The 18,345-nt window shown below is 41.0% G+C and overlaps 2 protein-coding genes across 5 annotated transcripts in view; one reads left to right on the top strand and one right to left on the bottom strand.

Moving 5' to 3' along the window:
* Window positions 1-14,220, bottom strand: part of KBTBD12 (kelch repeat and BTB domain containing 12) — a 38,541-nt gene extending 24,321 nt beyond the window's left edge. The window contains exons 1-4 of one of the 2 annotated variants that reach the window (XM_085072597.1): window positions 14,102-14,220; window positions 5,138-6,272; window positions 3,927-4,197; window positions 629-779 (exon numbers count right to left, since the gene is read on the bottom strand). In XM_085072597.1, coding sequence (XP_084928723.1) covers window positions 629-779; window positions 3,927-4,197; window positions 5,138-6,207 — 1,492 coding nt within the window. In that variant the 5' untranslated portion in view covers window positions 6,208-6,272; window positions 14,102-14,220. The remainder of the gene's footprint in view (window positions 1-628; window positions 780-3,926; window positions 4,198-5,137; window positions 6,273-14,101) is intronic. The other variant, XM_085072596.1, reaches the window with a different exon arrangement.
* Window positions 1-18,345, top strand: part of MGLL (monoglyceride lipase) — a 100,891-nt gene that overhangs the window by 12,616 nt on the left and 69,930 nt on the right. The window lies entirely within an intron of this gene.

The following is an 18,345-nucleotide window of genomic DNA, read 5'->3' as shown; positions in this document are numbered from 1 at the left end:
TTGAACTCACTTGCACAAATGGTAAAACTTTTGGTCAAAGTATTGTTTTGAAACAAAAAAACGGAAAGGATTCAATCAAAAATTGAAAAAAGGAAATATTTAGAATTTTTTTTTAATGCACTGTGTTGAGGTGGGTGGAAGAGAAAAATTCACGAGTTTTATCAGGAGAGACCCATGATGTTGGTTTTGGGAGATTGAAATTTTCTTTATCCCTATGCCATTCCTTCCTGATGTTGCATATGTTCCTTAGCATTTCACTGCTCACCTGTGAAATGGTGCTTGCAAGGCTTCTCTATTCACCTTTTAATATTCAGTATTATTTGTAGCACACAGTGATACCCCATAGAAAAATGTCTTTAAAAGTGTAGTATCTTTGTTGCACTAATCCAGTGCAACATTCACTAATCCAGTGCAACACTAAACATTCACATAATTTCATCTACATAAATTACAGAAGCAAGACATACTGTGGGGAACAAATAACTTTAGAAAAATGCTCTCCATTTAGTTTGAGATGCTTTGTCCAATGGTACGTAACAAAGGGTGAGATATTTCACTTCACAAAGGCAAATTGTTGGAAAGAAGAAAAAGTCATGGTGCTATCTATTAAAAATCTGTTTCCTCTTACCCAAGACATAAATCTCCCCGTTGACTACGGCTGTGCTGAAGCGGTACTTGGAGAACTTCATTGGAGCTCTTTCCATCCATTTGTCTTGGCCCGGGTCGTACCGAAACGTTCTGTTACTTAATCGATCCGGCTCCTCGTCGGGCAGATCCATCTGTATGAAATATGACAGCCATATAATAATACAACATTTGGAGCCCTCCACACATGCCTGCAGGCAATTAATCACAGCAGACAGCTCAGCAGATAAATAGCATAAACACATCAATTATAGCTGCAGGGGATTGTAGTCCCCAGGGTTTAACGGCACCCATGGATGCTGGCTGGGAGGCTGCTGTGGGAGGCAAAGGAAGGAGTGGGCATCTATATCCTGCAGCAATAAAGCCAAGGATTTGGGTACCAACAATACATTCAGGGTTAGGGTTAGGGTTAAGGTTCCCAGCTCTGGGAGAGCATGCCCCCTTCCACAAGGCTGCTGTACAGTCCTAATAATAGTGAGGAAAAACCAGTCTACTGTTATTTCTTTTCATGCTAAATATTGAAATCTCTTCCTACTATTACTCAGACCGTACCGTGAGTCTCAGTGAGGTACTTTGCTAGCCTTTCTCAGGCCTACATAAATATATATATAATTTATTCTAATAAGCATTTGCATGTTTATTTAGTCAGCCTAACAGCAGTAATGTTGATCAACAACTGTAACTTCAATAGTTTTCATAATAGTCTCCTAACCCCCTCGCTATAACTTTGCTGCCATAACACTCTTTTTATACTCACTCCTACTCCTCTTGTTCTCCCTAATCTTCTTCCCCCTTCTCCACCTGTCTTATACAATGCAGGGATCTCAGATGCTGTTTTCTGGGTATGACACCCTTGAATATAAGCAGTGAGATGTGGAGGGAGGATCCTGAAATATTTTGGGATGAAAGATTTCACATAGAGAGAGTGAGAAAGAGAGAGCTACTTTGCTTGCTTGTGATGGTGTTATATGTGTCCTTGTTTTTCTTGTTATTTTTCTGTTCCAAAAGACCTTTCCAACTAATGTCATGAACAAGATAGTAGGAGGCAAACTAGAAAGTAAATATATAGCCCCTTGGTTATTCCCTGTAAGTGCCCGGGGCATGTTCTTTCTCATGGTAAGTGTGAAACACTAATTTATTCACTGAAAGAGGGGTATTTGAAAGCTATGTATTTTCAGCACAGTCTAAACATGTACTTAGGAGAAGGCACCACTTGACATGCTGTAAATTCACATCCAGCCTCATTTTTGTGGTAATGTTCTCTTTGGAGTGCACCCTGTGCTGTCTATGTACAGAAAACATAACTTCCAGCAGCTCTTCTCCATGTCTCAGGGGTCTGAAACCTTCCTCTCAGCCTCACCACAGACTTTCTTCTATTTTAATAACCCCCAGTAACCCAGGCTGCAGTCACTTTGGGTTTTAACTGTGCTGGCATCAGAGGCCAGAGCAGTGCTGAGCAGAGCAGCGCTGCTGTGAGCGAGTCCTTGCCCTCCTAAGCTGTCATTTTATGTCCTGGCTTGACTTTGTCTTGTCTTGTTTCAATTACAAAGCCTGAGTGGGAAGGGAACATGTATTTATCTCTGTCCTGTAATGGACACGTGCATTTAGGGCACTCTGTCAATGCTGTCGTTAGTGTTTGTTCAGGATTGACAGAACATTCAGTGCTGCTCAGCACAGGGACAGCCCCTGCCTTGGCCAGCTCATTTGCTTTCCCAGTGCAGCTGTGGTAGCCCCACACTTACAATCACTGCATCTGACGGGAAGATAGATGGTACCAGAAGAATTCAGCACTCTGCAGTGCTGGTCTTAGAGCACTTTTTTGAGAACTTTAGCTAATTTATTCTGGTCTGTTCAGGTACACCATAATCTTACAAAGCTGTGGGGTTTGATCAATTGCTGTTAATCTGCTCTTCTTGAACCTATTTATATATAAACTCAGACTCCTGTGCATTGTTAGTGATAGTACTGGTGAGGAGGAATCCACTTTAGGTGGTTCTTTTTTTTTTTTTTTTTTTTTAAATGGTTCTTGGCTCAACAGTCCTGATGTGTGCTTCTAAGCCACTTTTCCCTCTCACAATCTGTTCTGGAAAAAAGCTTAACAAAGCTGGTTGTCTGACTTCAACATCTATCTTTATTATATGACATACCTTTCAGTTCAAGTTTTTTTTACAGACAGATTGTTTCTACATTAAGTGTTTTGGTATTTTAGTTCTTTAAATATGAGACACCCCTGCACAGTTGTTTCTGTATCAGAAATACACTCTGATCTTTCTGTTGTCTCCTTGGGGACTCCTGCACTCAAAATATCCAAAGAGGTGGAAGTCTTGTTAGCTGAATGCATCTCACTTTTAAATACTTTGAACAGTAATTTATTTCAAGAGGACAGAAACAGATGAGTTGTGATGACAGTCTGAACATATTGCAACGAGGATTACAGATGCTCCACTTCATTGTCAAGTGAATGTGGGGCTTTTTCCTGAGCACTCAAATTTAAAATTCACCAAGCAATAAATACAAATGGGCTAGACTTTTAAAAAAGATCTTTTGCACTGGGATCAACTGGAGAGAGCAAGCACTGCCCCTGACATCCATCTTCCTTGTAGCATAGCTCTGTATAATCTCTGTACTACTGAACATAGTTGCTGTGGCCCTGCTGAAAATCCCTGTAAAAACTTTACATGGCCAAGCAATGCAACAGAAACAAATAAATGGATTGGTTAAAGGACTCTGTTTCCCAGAGAATGCTTTGACTTTTCATTTAAAATGTAATGTAATGAAAATCAAATAAATTAACTTTAGTTAACCAAGGAAGCTTCCTGAGAAATTGAGGTGAACTTTAAATGTCATATATAAATTTGTCCCTGAAGTGTACCTGTGTACATGCTTTTTGAAGACAGGGCACAGTTAAGGGTCCTTGTATGATTAAATAACATTATTTATGATATCTAGAAAAACTGAGAGGATGGTAAATAAGGAATAGAAAGTCTGGAACCTATAATGACAAAGGAGATGTATTTCAAACTCTTGCCCACTGTGCACATCTCTGTGAATAAAAACTGCCCTTCCTGAAGTTGGTATTTACAGTGAGGATGGCATAGACAGATATTATTCTCCTTCACCCTGTTTGGATTTCCTACAAAATGTGTTCAATCAGAGGACTGTGAGCAATTTTTTCCTCTGTTATCACTGATGTACTTTTCCCATGCAGGAAGCACTGTAAAACTACACAAAGCTGCTCGTTAGTGCACAAAACAAACGAAGTAATGGGCACAATTCTCAACCTGTGGTGTCCATCCACCCAGCACGTACAGCTTGTCCTTCACTGTCACCACTGCGTGGCAGGCCAGTGGCACTGGCAGGGGTGCTGTGCTCCTCCAGCTGCCTTGGTCCATGGAATACTTCTCCACAGAGTTTGTGACCAGATATTGATTTTTCACTTTCATTTGCCCTCCTATGACATAGAGGTCGTTGTGGGCAGTGCCCAAGGCGTAGAGCTCACGGAGCTGAGTGGTGCACAGGCTGTGCCAGAAATGGTTTCCTCGCTGGTGGTATCTGTAGGAAAATCCAGAGTTGTAAATGCCCTGGTTCACTGAGGTCCCATCAGCCTGTTTGGAAATGTTACCCCATTTAATCCTCAGTGTTCACTCAATACAATGACAAGAGGAGCTCTCTCCTTCACAGGGAAAATAAAAAGTTGAGCCCAATGTTTGCAAGATCAAGCATTTTCAGTAGGAAGAATCCTAAGTGTTCTTTCAAAGATATTTGACCCTAATTAAGGTGAGAAGTCCCTTATTTCTGCATGTGCTGCTCAATCACTATTTCTGCTGAAATTAGTCTGAGCAGTGAGAACTCAACACTGCTGGAAAGAAGGCCACTTCAGCTGCCTCAGTATGGATTTATTTCCTCAAATTTAGGCATTTGTATATGAAAATGCTGTCACCATTTAAAAATTTTATCTTTAATCAAGGAAATGTCTGGTTTTCTTTAAAATGTGTGCATCTGAAAAAGATATGAGTAAAAACAGAATAAGGTTTTAGAACTATCAATCATTATCTTTAATCTATGAAGCACTATCGTAAACATCAACAGAGAAGTATGTTTTCTCTGTCTTACTGGGCTCATTGGATCCTTCACTTGGCTCATTTCCCCCTGCTAATGACCTAGAAAAGAAATATCCAACGAAAATGCTGAGATTTGAGTAAGGAGAATATAAAATCCACATGCATTGATCTAACCAAGCTCGTTTACACAGAGATGCCACAACAGTGGCATTCTTTCAGGAGAAAAGACATCAAGATTTGGTTGTATGTATACAACTCAGTGCTGTGAAAATAAGTTGTGACAAATTGATTAAAATATTCCAAATCTCTAAAAAAAAAAATCAAATAGAGAACACTTGTTGAATGATCCTTTTTCTTTTTTTGTCCCCAGAGACATGATTTAGAGCTAAAATTTTTAAATAATTAGGGATTTTCTGACAGAGGGTACACACCTATAAATTTCAATGTTCCTGGTCCTTTGTCTAGACATTTTGACGGCGCTTGCCTCGCCTGCCACAATGATATCATTTTTCTCAGTGACAACACCAGTGCAAACACACCCTAAGCCCTCTCCATACTTCGGGGAGGAAATGAAGTAAGTCTTCCGTGTCGCAGGAGCGTAACAAAAGCTGGCATCCGCATAGCTGCCGTGCCTGGACCTAATGCCAAGGGAATTGTTGCCGATGCAGAGCAGCAGATCTGTCGTCTCCATGCCGTATCGCAGGCTGAGGGAAGGCTGGTTGGACAGTTTAATGGTTTTCAGTGCTTCCTCAAACATGTCATTGCATTCTGAATTGCACAGAATCATTGTGTTCCTTTTCCGGGCTTCCACGAGAAAAGAGGGGCTGACAAGCACCAGTCTCACTTGCTTGAGGAGCTCAACGAGGTGTTCTGAACGTGACTTTCTGCTGTGCTTGACCCATCTAATAACAAGGTCCAGAATGCTCTCCTCCCTGGAAATATTCAGATCATCCGATTTGATGAGAGTCATCAGCTGCTGGAATTCAATCTCAAGTATTTCTTCCTGCAAGCTCACCTCAGCAAAATGCTGATACAAGTATTTCCTCGCTTGGTCACACAAATCTTCCGCCCCAATGTGGTTTGCAAAGTAGTAGATGCCCACACAGTTGGAGGCATCCATGTGGTCCATCATGTACTTCTGGCACATGTCACAAACCTCTTCCATCTGCATGAAGTAGGCGGCGAGGGCGACAGTCTGCACGTTGTGGTTGGTGAGGGGCAGCTCGGCGCTGTACATGTAGTGCAGGAGCACAGCCACGCTCTCGGCAGACACATCGTACAGCACCACCTCCCTCTGCGAGCACTCGGCCAAGCCACACGTGAACATGGCTTTGAAATAGGCACTGAAGGCAGCCAGCACCACCTTATGGCAGGGGAATTTCTCCCCTTCTGCAACCAGCACGACATCGATTATCTCTGTGGATTCTTTCATTCTCTTTACTTGCTCCAGTAAAGCCAAGCTGTGGCGCTGCTTTCTCTTCTCCTCAGCCTTGCGGTCCATGGTGGATCTCCAAACTTCTTCTCTTTAGATATCCTCAGAACGCAGGGTCTTCATTGGGAATGTTTCTAGAAATATAAGCATAACATTGTGCAAAAAACTGTTGGGCAAATGAATATTGCTGGAAGTATCTAATCATCTGTGTGGTGTGATATAAATCAGTAGTGCATAAAAGTTGTGTAAAAGTATGGTGATGTTTCAGGTTCAAGGTCTCCAAGACAAAATATAGGAAAAATCAACACTTCAAATGACCTTCAGTATTCAATACCTACCCCTAAGTTTTGTGATTATTTAACAATTACAGACTTCCCTTCAAAGCAAACTTTTTCAACTGCTTTCAACTCAGGATCCTTTCCCTGATCCTGTTCCAGTGCCTATAAAAATTGAGCTGAGAGAGTCAAGACAATGCTGTGGGCAGAGATAGCTTTTATTTCCAAAGACTGGTAGTGAAGTGGCAGGAAGCAACTTTATCCAACTGGCCAGATTCTTAACTCTCTCCCACCAAAACATAGCTCACTGGTTTCTACAGAGTTGCTACTGGTTTCCTCAGGAGTAAGTACAGGAGCCTTTGAGCTGTCCTCCCTCTTCTCAGCAGTATGTTTATGTGCTGCAGATTCACAGTTTTGGTTCCACTCACTGTAAGCTCAAAGGAGATTTTTAATTAAACTTTAATTATTCACATAATCCCTCCAGTTTTAATTGGGGTGGGGGGGGCGGGAAGGAAGTTCATGGTCTCATTTCTGTTTGATTTTTGGTTTGGTTTTTTGTTTGTTTGTTTTTGAAGGTAGATCCTTCAGTGAATCTCAGTCTTTCAGATCAGGAAGCTGCAGAATGTGAGCTACAGGAGTAGAATTTCAGTGGGAGAGTGACATTTACCATCACTTGAGGGATACCAGTCCTTATCATGGTTTCTGGCTGTAATATGGTAATGAGACAGTTCTGTTTTTGAAATGCATTAAGGGCTCATGTCATGAATCACCAGTACATGAAAAAGTCCTAAAGCTGTGGTATAACCATGTTTGAAACACATTGTAAACATGCTACAAAGTGCTTAATGAGACTGTTGAAATTAGTAACATTCCTAACCAGCTTAAATATTTGCAGGATCAAGGGCTTGTGTCGCAGATTGAATTGGTTTTCTCAAATCCTGGCAGCACAAAGAGAAGTCTTAGTTTCATTAGAGAAACATGTATCAACATAAAAAATGAGTTTATGAAATTCTTTGAAATTGCTCAAAAGGTATTTTACAACAGCCCAGATTTTTTTACAGATTTAGATAGGTAGGTCTTTAAAAATATTATAGTTATTTCCCAGGTGGAAAGAAAATCTACAGCTATATCACCAAACTCAAACCTACTCTTTGAGCTGTTCAGTTGCTTTTGGAATTAGTCATCATTCTGCAAATTAGGTAGATTCCTCAGTTTGAGTGCTAAATTAAAAGCCAAGCATGCTTGAAGATTGGCATTTCCTTGATTTTATCAATTCTTTCCATATTCTAAATATGGAACCAGAAGCAACAAATCTGAGAAATGAAAGTGGGTTATTACCGGATTTTAAAAATGGATTTGGAAGACTAAACATTAATGTCTGGATGTGGGCCAAGCTCTGAGTTCTTCTTATGGTACTTTTAAAATTCAATCAAAACAGTAGGTTTAGTACAAAAAATACAGAGATGATATTTCAAAATCTAGAATTTCTTCTTTTGCTTTTTTCTTTTTGCTTCTTTCCACTGAAATTAAATACTGCATTTGAGAAAACATAGGTCTTAACTGCCTCTGGAGCAGTCTTTACAGTCAGTAGAAGCCTTTCATGAGATAGGAAATGCTCCTTTTTTATCCTACATGATAATTTGATGGACAGTTCATTGTTTTCCCCTTGTGCTATTTTATCACCTTGTAATAGTTGATTTCCACTGCATTTTGATAAAGGAACCTCTGCGTTTCTCAGAGATCATGCTTATCATCTCAATGACCATAAGCACAGACGTCTTAAACAAGATGAGCTGTACTGTCTTGAGTCAGGTTGTTCATCTCCAACTGCATGAGAGTGTTAGTAAGTACCAACAAGCCCCAATACTGTTTCACTATATGACTAATCAGGACTTTTCCTCCAAAATTGTCAACTTCTCTCCTTTCTCTTTTGTGATGTCAGAACTTCATGCATCCCCCATCTTTTCTATACTGGTCAAAATGTGCATTTTTAATGTAAGGAACAAGTGAGATGATGAATCACCATCATTTTTTCCCAGATTTTTGTACAGATCAGGAAGAAGCTGTGTGTAGAACTGAGTTATGATTTCATTTCCTTTGCTGGTCACCTTTAAGATTTCTTTCACTGTTAATTTAGCTTTCTTAAGAGCAACACTTTGCCTGTGATTACACTGTTCATCAGATTTGTGAATTTTAAAGTGTTTATAGCAGTGATTAGCATATCTGGCACACCATGCTCTCAGCCATTTCCTCCTCTCTTTCATCACTAAGGCCTCAGCAATAGCAATCTTAGGGCACAATGCAGCTCATGCCATTTATGTACTACTTGAGGTATTAATGAAACGATGGATCAGTCCCACACCCACTGCCCAGGTGCAGTGCCCATCTGCACCCAGTGGACTCTTCTGCCACCCTCAGAGCTGCTGGGTCTGCTGTGGGTGCTCTCCCAGGAGCAGCAGCTGGACTACCCCCAGCCTGGGAGCAGGAGATGGAGCTGCTCCACACCCAACCATCACCTCACCCTGTGCCAAGAGTCTGCACCTCTCAGGCAGGATCACTGCAACCCTCCAACCTGCATTCACCTACCTCATTAAGCTCTGCAGAGCAATGCTGCTTCCCCAGGCAGAGCTGTGGGAAGAGCGTGGTTACCTCACACTTTTTAAAGAAGACAATATTCACCTTCCCTTGTCAGAGCACACCTTCTTTATCTCTGTGCTTTGACAGCACAGCAAGCTCCTGACTGAACTGTACTCAACAAAATTGTGCTGTTGACTTGTATGTGAGTGTACTTGCTCTGTTCTACCGCTGAGGAAACTGAAGCTAAAAGGTTAAAAAGAAGACAGGATTAAAACCCAGGGGTGAAATCCTTTCATTAACTTCAGAAATTCATCCCTGAGCTTTAACTGCAAACTTGTCACTTCCCTCCTGGCTTTTAGCAGTGTTTAGGTGAGGTCATTGGAAGGATATTAATATTCTCCTTTATATCACTGGAAAGACTATTAAAGGGTAATAATGAAACAGTGCTGCTTTGCTTTCCCTCTGGGTTACAGAGGGAAAAAGATGGTACATTGATATTAAAAGAGAGGATAAGTGTGATACAAATATAATTTGCAGCGAGACACTGCTCTCAGATTGTGTCAGAGGCTGGGTTGTTGAATTATAAAACTTCCAGTGCAAGGTCTAAATCCTTTGTAAGGTCACCAGGAGCTGAAATCAGAGTTAATGCCTTATTCTTCAGAATTTTGGAATATTCTTTTTCTTCTATTGTGAGAAATTGATTCAGGTGCAAACCTTCATTGGATGTTACTTTATTTCAGAGCCAGGCTATTAATTTTCCTCCAGTTCTGGCTGCTACTTTAATTTTTACATCAACCATTTAGTTGGTCTAATTTCACTTTTCCTTTTTTGCCTTTGTGCCATGGACCTTATGAAGAGCCATATATAATGGCATGCAGGAGCTCCAGCATACGCTTTGTGAGGCAGTAGCATGCTGCATGAGCAGTTTAAAACATAAATAAGCACACTGCTGTGAGCTCAGCTCTCCAGCTTTTATGAGGCTATCAAACTATAAATAAATGCTGTCCTCAATTCTCAGTTACACTGCAGCCTCTTTGAACTGCCCCAGCGCAAAGGGACTGTAAACCAGATGGAAGTAGCTCACCAGGAATTTCCCCCAACCTCTGGGAAAAAAAAAAGGTTACCTTGTAATTAGAGACATTATTTTGTCTGTATTTTTGTCTGTATTTTTGTCTGGGACATAGGGTTTTTTTGTATTTTCCCAAGGAATCTCCCCTTTCCATGCCGTGGTGGGAGGGTGGGAGCTGCAGGACCTGGCCCAGCAGAGGTCACAGCACCCAGCGTGGGGGGCACCTCCTGCATCCTCCTCGTCCTCCTCTGCTTTTTTTTTTTTTTTCTTTGCCTTAATGAGGCTGCCCTGCCTTCAGCCTGCCTCCCTTCAGGTGCTGAAAGGATCAGAGTTCAATCACATCAAAGAACCAGTGCCTCTGCCTATGAATTATTTGTGCTTCCTTTGTTATCAGTAAGCTGAGAAGCAAATCTGTTAATTGTATGCATTATGACATTTGGCTGACAGCCACAGTGAGGCAGAAATCAGCACCCAGATGATAATAATGTTATAATCCCAGGGTTTAATTATGAAGGCTGTGCTGGCATTTAAGATCAAGATTTTAAATTGTGTGAAAGATCCCACAGTGCTTGAAAAGGGCAAATAATAATGCTAATCTTGATACAAGGAAAAGGTATAATAAGATATATAAACGCAGCTTCCAATGAATTATAGATGTTCCTATATCTATAGGATAATAGGAATCATTCTCTTAATTCTGACAGCTGGAAAGATGCCAGAAGGAATTATTAGGTGATTGAATTATAAGGATTTAGAGGGTAACAAGGTGATAAAAGCAGTTATAGCACCTATTTTTCAAGAACAAATTGTGTCAATCCAATCTAATTTTCTTCATTTTTTCAGGGATAATAGGGGATAAATTAGATACTTTGTCTTAAGCTACTGATACAGTCCAATGTGATATTATTGCAGACAAATTGTGATGAAATCCACAGACTAAATCAACATCACTTAGGTGCCCAAATGGCTCAAAAAGCAGATTCAGAGAATAATTATTGGTGGTCAGACTGAGAAGCATCTCTACTCTGTGGCTGGAGATCTGTGATGAAAAGGTCACTCACACTTTCAGGGAACCTTTACTTTCTTGCTTTGACTCAGATATGATTTCTTGATTTAATTTCATCCATGCTGTCCAGATAAAGTATACAGACTTGTGGCAGAACATTAATTGGGGCAACAACCAATTCTTTTTAGGAAATTTATGTTCGTATGGGCATACAGGTAAATGTCACTGAAAGATGGTTCTCTGTTACAATTACACTTTTAGTGCTTGGATGTGTTTCAAGTTATCACTGTAGCTACCAGCAGCCAGGGTACCTTTCTGGAAGTTTTCCATATTCAGTCATTTGTCAGTTACTTAGAGAATTAGGATTTTCAGGCTTTCAAAGGCATCTAATTAAGTTAAAAGCCCATCTCCTGCTTCAGCTCAGTGTGCAATGTAGGAACTGAAATGTCTGCATCACTTTTAAAGGTAAAACTTCAACCTTAAATAGCTTAAGGACTTCTAAAAGATTTGCCAGATGATGGGATCACCTTCTACTAAAGTCACAGCAAGAACTCTCCTTGCTCAGCCCTCTCAATCTGCCAGGATCAGCCCCATAACAGATACAGTTCAGATGATCTGAACTGATTTATTCCTGGCATGGAAGGAGGAATTTTGAGGTTTTGAAACTACGAACACTACAAATCAAATTACATCACTGGCCCATATAAGATACAGTCTAACAATCCTTCTGAGAGAGATTTTAACTATTTTCCTCCCTCCATCCCCATGGCACCTTGATAATTTTCACATGCTGTCTGATACTGAGGAGCCTGAGTCAAGGCACTCTGTGGTGTCACTCTATCCAAGCTCCTGCTGGGATGTGCTGCTAGCAGGCTCATGGGAGCTTTCCTAGCTGGTTACAATCTGAAACTGGTGCAAAAGGAGGCTCTCAGTGCAGAAAGACAGGCTGGTGACCTACCAGCTGCTCCTGCAGATGCAGGCAGCTGTGGCAGTGTTGTGTTCCCCTCTGTGCATCCCTGCATCCCAGCTGCTCCAAGCATCCCACTCCAGCACAGCCTGCAGTCATCTCCACTCAGACTGCTACAGAAGCAGCCTGGCCTTTCTTAAGAAGCTTCATTTTCCTTCTCATTTCATTGCTCTTATTTTAAAATGAAAATAAAATTGGACTCAACAAGGATTTCTGGGCTAGGAGAAACTTGGTACCTACCAGGGAGATTTTTTTAAGCAATCTGCAAAGCTTCAAAAACTGGGTTTGGGAGCATGATTGACCATTGGAGACCTGAAGATGCTTTGATCAGTTTTCAAAGCCTTTGGGTAGTTTATGATTCTGGGAAGATTTGACAGTTTGAGCTCCGTTTACTGCCAAGACAGAGGCCTAGATGTGGGATTGGATTAATATTGATCCTATCTCAGCCAATACCAGGCATATTTTTTCTCTTTAAACTGCTATAGATTCATGAAAAAAATCAAAGCAGCTGAAAATGAAAGACCCTATGGGCCATCTTTTCAAATGTACCTTCACCTGACTTAATCCTACTCTGGTTCAAAGCTCAGTGAAATCAGTCAAAAGAATCCCACAATTTAAGTAGAAAATTGATGTAGCTCTGTTAACAAACAAATGCCTATGAACAAATCCCAGTCTGAGCCAATTATGTGCATTAATTGCATGAGAAAAATAGAAGCTAAAGATATACATAACAGAGCCCCATTTCTTTTACAATTCACATATGCAGATAATTTTTCTTACATATGAAAACTAACTGAAATGGCAAAGTGCTTATTCACAGAAGGAGGATGCACAAGTTTTTTACAATGACAGATGCCAGTAGAGGGAAAATGTATTTCTAAAATGCATTTCAGTAGCTCTTTAAGCAGCCAGACAAGGGCCTTAGGGGTTTCTCTTTTTGCATTTCTCTAAATATACTGGCGAGTTTAGGAAAGGCTCACTTTCTGGAAGAGTTATATCATGCAATGTAAACTGGACACAAACTGTATCACAATTAAAAGAAACATAATTTAATAATTCCGTGCAAACTAGGTGCTCTTTGAATTCTTACAGCAGAAAAGGTTGTGAACTCTAATTGCTAATATTTACATAACTCTGGAGCATGCATCCCTCTGGTGAGTAAATGCTAATATGTAAAAACTTTAATAGCCCTGCCACTCAGCAATGAAATTAGAATAAAGTGCGAATTGGAAACCCTTATAACTTGATGTCAGAATTTCATCAGTTACAAGTTTGAATCCAAACTCACCATTAAATTTCTCCAGTTCCAATTTCAATCACTACCAAGCAAATATCTGAGTATGTCAATATTCACAGAAAGGAAAATTCAGAGCAGCCCATGGCAACAACACAGCACCACCTCCAAAATGGCCCCTGACATACACATTCAATACCTCCTAAATCTTCAATCCCCACTGAACCCTCATACTGAAAATGTTCATCCCTTTGATGGCAGGGATCAGTCCCAGGCACATACAGATACACTGATGGAAGAAGCAAGAGTTTCTCTGAGCTTCCAGAAAGCTTGGAAGCAAGTCCAGCTGTTTGCAAGTTTGTGGAGTATTCAAATCTCCCCACCATGTGCAGACCTCAGGCACGGAAATTTCTGCAAGCACAGGCTGATCCTGTGTCCACACTGCTGTTAAACCCCACATAGCTGCAAACAGACTCCAAGTCTGATGCTGATCAATGGTTCCTGTCCTAACTTTGTGACTAATCTCTTACATTTCCTTTATGAACGGGACAGCAGACACCGCAAGGAACTGAGAGGGCTCTGTTTTGGCACCAGCAGTGGGTCCTACAGCCTCCTCCCCCTGTCACTGCCATGCAGCTGGCCCTGCAGCACTGGGTGTATGCTCCCTCTGCAGTACTTTAAGGGTTCCCCAAGACAAACATTCTATATCCCTGCCCACAAGTTTCCTGTGCACCCAGCAACCCACCGTAAGCTGGTGATTCCACATTGTCCATCTGTCCCAACACCAAACACCCTTCCCTTTCCTGCTCCAAGAGGGGATGGGATTTAACTGTACCTTTCCGACGCTGGGAGCAGCAAGTGCCTATGAGAGTGCATGGGAGAGGGAAGCAGAGCTCTCACAGAGCAGACAGAGCTCCTGTGAGCAGTGAGGTGCCAGGGCTATAAATAGCCTGCACTGGCTCCTGCCTGGGCCGAGGAGCTGCTCTAATGTCAGCCACAGGGGCACATTAGGACACAGCCGACTGGCACCAGTGCCATTCTCCTTCCCCCATCCCTGTGCTGCCTGCCCTGCTGCCTGCCAGGCTGTGCTGGGGAGCAGCAGGCTCTTCTTTGGGGTGCTTAGTGACCACTTCAGGAGTTAGGTTCCCCCTAGAGCTTGCACAGAACCGGGCACAGCTCTGGGTGGCTGGAGCAATTTCAGCACAGGCGATGCTCAGACTGGCACCCACCTATCTCTGAGCCTGGGTACCAAACCTCAGCAGATGCTGGTGCTTGCTGACCCTGTCCAAGTCCTTCCCACAACCAAGGCCACTGTCTCCATAGCTGATGGAAAGTTTCCCAAACTGATTCTCCTGCCCTTTTGCGAGATCACCAAGAGCTGAAGCTGTACACAAAGAAGGATTGCTGACCAAATTCAAGTGTTATCTGTATGTTTTAGGGCCTGACTATCTTCTTGTTTGTGCTGGTATAGATCAGAAACAGATCCACTAAATTGGTACAGAACAGTGGGGCTGCACTGATGTACATCTTGTACTCTGAAAATTAAAGGAGAACACAGAGGGCCATAATATACTATTTTTATTTCCATATGTTTAAGCAAAAATGGAAAAAAGATTAAGCAAAATTTGAGGTTATAAAATTGATTAATGTTGAGCCAATACTTGGGGTTGAGAAAGACATTAAGGGGTTTTCAGAATGTTCTTTTTTAAATGGCATTAATTTATTTTTCACCATACTAATTGGTTGATTGATCATAATAGCTTCTGAGAAAATTGAAAATGAAATGTGTTTCCTTATCTAGATTTTTAGTCTGATGACTTTATTACACAGTTTTTCTAAAAGCCACAGAGGAAGTGTGCAGAAACATTCAACTGCTAATAGCAGTTTGTTGGGTTTAGAGGGAAAATTAAAGTGCATAATTTTAAAAGCATATTTCTTACAATTTGTGAACAAAACAAGGGAAAAAAAATCACAGCGATTAAAGTTTATTCAAGTCAGAGTATTCAATAGATCAGATTACAAAGATATATGTTGTCTAAACTCCCAGATTGTTCTTATTAAAAGTTCAGCTTTATCTTAGAAATAAAAATACCCAATCTGATACTGCAGCTCTCACGGAAGCCAAGATAGAATGGTGTGCTGATGAAATGCCACAGCTGCGATAAAAATGGACCATATCCCCTAAATTGCCCTGCTCTCCTCTAACTTGGAACGATTTATAGTACGGTGCTGGTAAACAGTGGAACATTTATGTAGTTAATTTTACTTATATGAAACCAGTCCACTCTAATAATAATAATAATCATGCTTCTGTTATGAGTGCGTTTCTTCTGATAATTTCTATAATGAGCCTGTTTCACAGAAACACACTTTTAAGGCAAGTTTCTCTGTATTGCTCATGAAATTCCGAGCATTTCTCTTGCACTTCACTGAATTAACTGGGACACCCGATCCTGCAGTGGGGCAACCCCCAGGCAGCTCTCAGCAGCACTTCATGATGTCACAAATAGAGCATGTGCCCCCCATATTTTTTCTGGAATTAAAAGTTTTTTCTGCTGTAAGCCAAGCCTGTTTTCACCTTCTTCATGTAATTAAGTCATAATCCTTTCATGCTGATATCATTATCTGTTGTCATGGTGATTTTTATTATAAAAATGAATGGCTGAGATGTGGGCGAAGACAAGTTTTTCCTGAACTTTGTTAAGTTAATGCCAAAGGAAAGAGTATCTGTGATAATTCAACAAATGCATGATCTTTTAACACAGTGTATTTTAAAACAACGAGAAGCAGTAGGCATCAGAGACAGAAAAGGCACGTTTGATGCAAATATATCAGTGTTTAGGAAATATGTGCTGAATTTAACATTTTAGAGCCATGTCTGCATAACACCAGTCATACAGTATATTCTGGTGCTGCATGAGCAAAGCCATTGCCTTCTAAATCTCAACTGTTAGTGATTCACTTATTGGAAAAATAGCCCTTATTTTTTTAGGAGAAAGTCTGACCAGTTTCCAAGACTGTGTTTATCACAGTCCAAACTTTGAGAGCAGCTACACAATAGTCACACTTCACCCGAATGAAGGACGCCTGTTTTGGTGGGTGGGTGCATGCAAAGAGCCCATGGGTGAAGCTTTGCAGGACCATGAGCCACATTCAGTTCTGGCTGAACTTCAGAGGACACCTACATCAGCTCATTTAAACTCTGGCTGCCATCAGGATGCGGTTTTTCTTTGCTGCCACTGAAACATCACAGCTAAGGTACTGAGCTGAACCCATGTTCTCTGTAACTCTTGCCATGGTTCAGAGCAGAACCTCACTCTCCTCTTCTATTTGTTGTCAGAACCAGTAATGAAGTTTTGGTTATCATATCTGTATATATCATATCTGTATAAACAGGGCCAGTTTGGACACACAGAGAGAAAAAAAATTCAGAAATACAGAGATTTCAAGTTTAATTGTATTATCTGTTCTCTTATGTCGGTCCAAATACAATATTGATGTGGTTTTTTTTCCTTGGGGTTAGTGTTGACCTTTAGAGCAGACCAAGGGCAATCATGAGCTCTCCTGTGACCACAGGTCTGGGAGGCAGCACCCTGCAGCCCCTCTGAATTGAAATCTCTTTTCTGGCTCTGTCAACTGATTCCCAGGTTGCCTGACAGATAATGTGGCATGCCAGCCACCCGCTGCTTTTCCATTTAAATAAATGAGAAAGTTGTGGTTAAATTAACACTCCAGCAGAGGTAATAAGGACCAACTCAGCAGCTGCCATGATGTATGCAAATTGCAGTTTCACACATTACGAGCTAGATGTTGCTTAATTTGTAGGTCTTTCTGTCTTTTAAATGAAAGAGCCTCCATCAAGTTTAGGCAATCTAAAAACAAAAGGCAAAAGAAAGCCCCCAAAGTCAACCACTCACCAGTGCTTCTAACTGCACCTATAGTTTTTCTTCTGAGGTTTCCCTCCTGAGCCCCAATAAACAGTTATTACTGAGTTACACTGCACTGCTGGGTGCTTTTAGGCAAAATATCTGCTGATTTCCAAAGAACAGACAGCCTGATTAAGGAGGCACTGCTGGCCCTTTGGTATAAACAGAAACCTCATTTAATTTGCAGTGGTGCCACAATCCAGAGACTCAACATCCATCAGGGTCTTTTCCTCTGGAAATGAAACTGTAACAGAGCAAAAGAAGAGCTGTGATAGCTGCCAGTTAATCAGACAGCAGGAACAGGCTGATAGGAGAGTCCTGTTTCTCCTTTTGGATCAGTAGAGATGGGAATGGAGCTGCAAAGCATGTAACTGGATAGGGTTTTCGGAAAGGTTGGTCTGTACATTAGTTTTAATGCTCCTTAATTAACTCTCTAAGAAAAATATGGATGTAACTCTGTTAGGTTCTAAAGATTTCTAAATGGACACCAAAATCTAAACTCAGAAAGGGAAGTGCATCCACAGAATAGCAGAACTTCAGGCTATTATGTCCACAGAAAAGAGGAATAACTAATGTTCTTCAGTGCATGCTCTGTGAGAAGAAGCAAAATATTAAAACATTCTAAATCAAATTTTAGCTGGCTCAGAAATGTGCCTCTGGATATAAGGCTAAAAGAAAGACTTGAAACTCACACTATCTTTTCCAGGTTTTTTTCAGAAAGGCAGAGGTTTCATTCTAAAACAAATCCCATCCACCTGATTTAGAGATTTGCCTATATTTTTTACTCTTCTGACTTACATGGTGAGTTCTCAAGAGCCATTGCTACAGGTCTTTGCATACCTCTGAAGGAGATATTCCTTCCTCTGCTCTGGTCACCAAATCCTCCATGCTCTATTTCTGACAACAGAGGCAGTGACTGTGAGAGACACGGACTGCAGTTTTGTGAGTTCACCTGCGAGTGATCTCATGAACTGGGAGGCAAAAACATGGAAAAACCTGCAATATCACCACCCTTTTAATTGCCCACCTACAGCTGACCATAAACATGCAGCTGATTTTGTTCACACCTTGCAGCTGAGCATAGTGCTTTATCCTAGAGCAGCATGGAAAATGAACAGGAATTAGGATCCTTCAAAAAAAGCAAAATTTCTTA

The sequence above is a fragment of the Lichenostomus cassidix genome, chromosome 12, assembly GCF_008360975.1.
Source record: "Lichenostomus cassidix isolate B80296 chromosome 12, HeHo_3.0, whole genome shotgun sequence".
Classification (NCBI taxonomy): domain Eukaryota; kingdom Metazoa; phylum Chordata; class Aves; order Passeriformes; family Meliphagidae; genus Lichenostomus; species Lichenostomus cassidix.
This window is presented reverse-complemented; position numbering and strand designations above follow the sequence as displayed.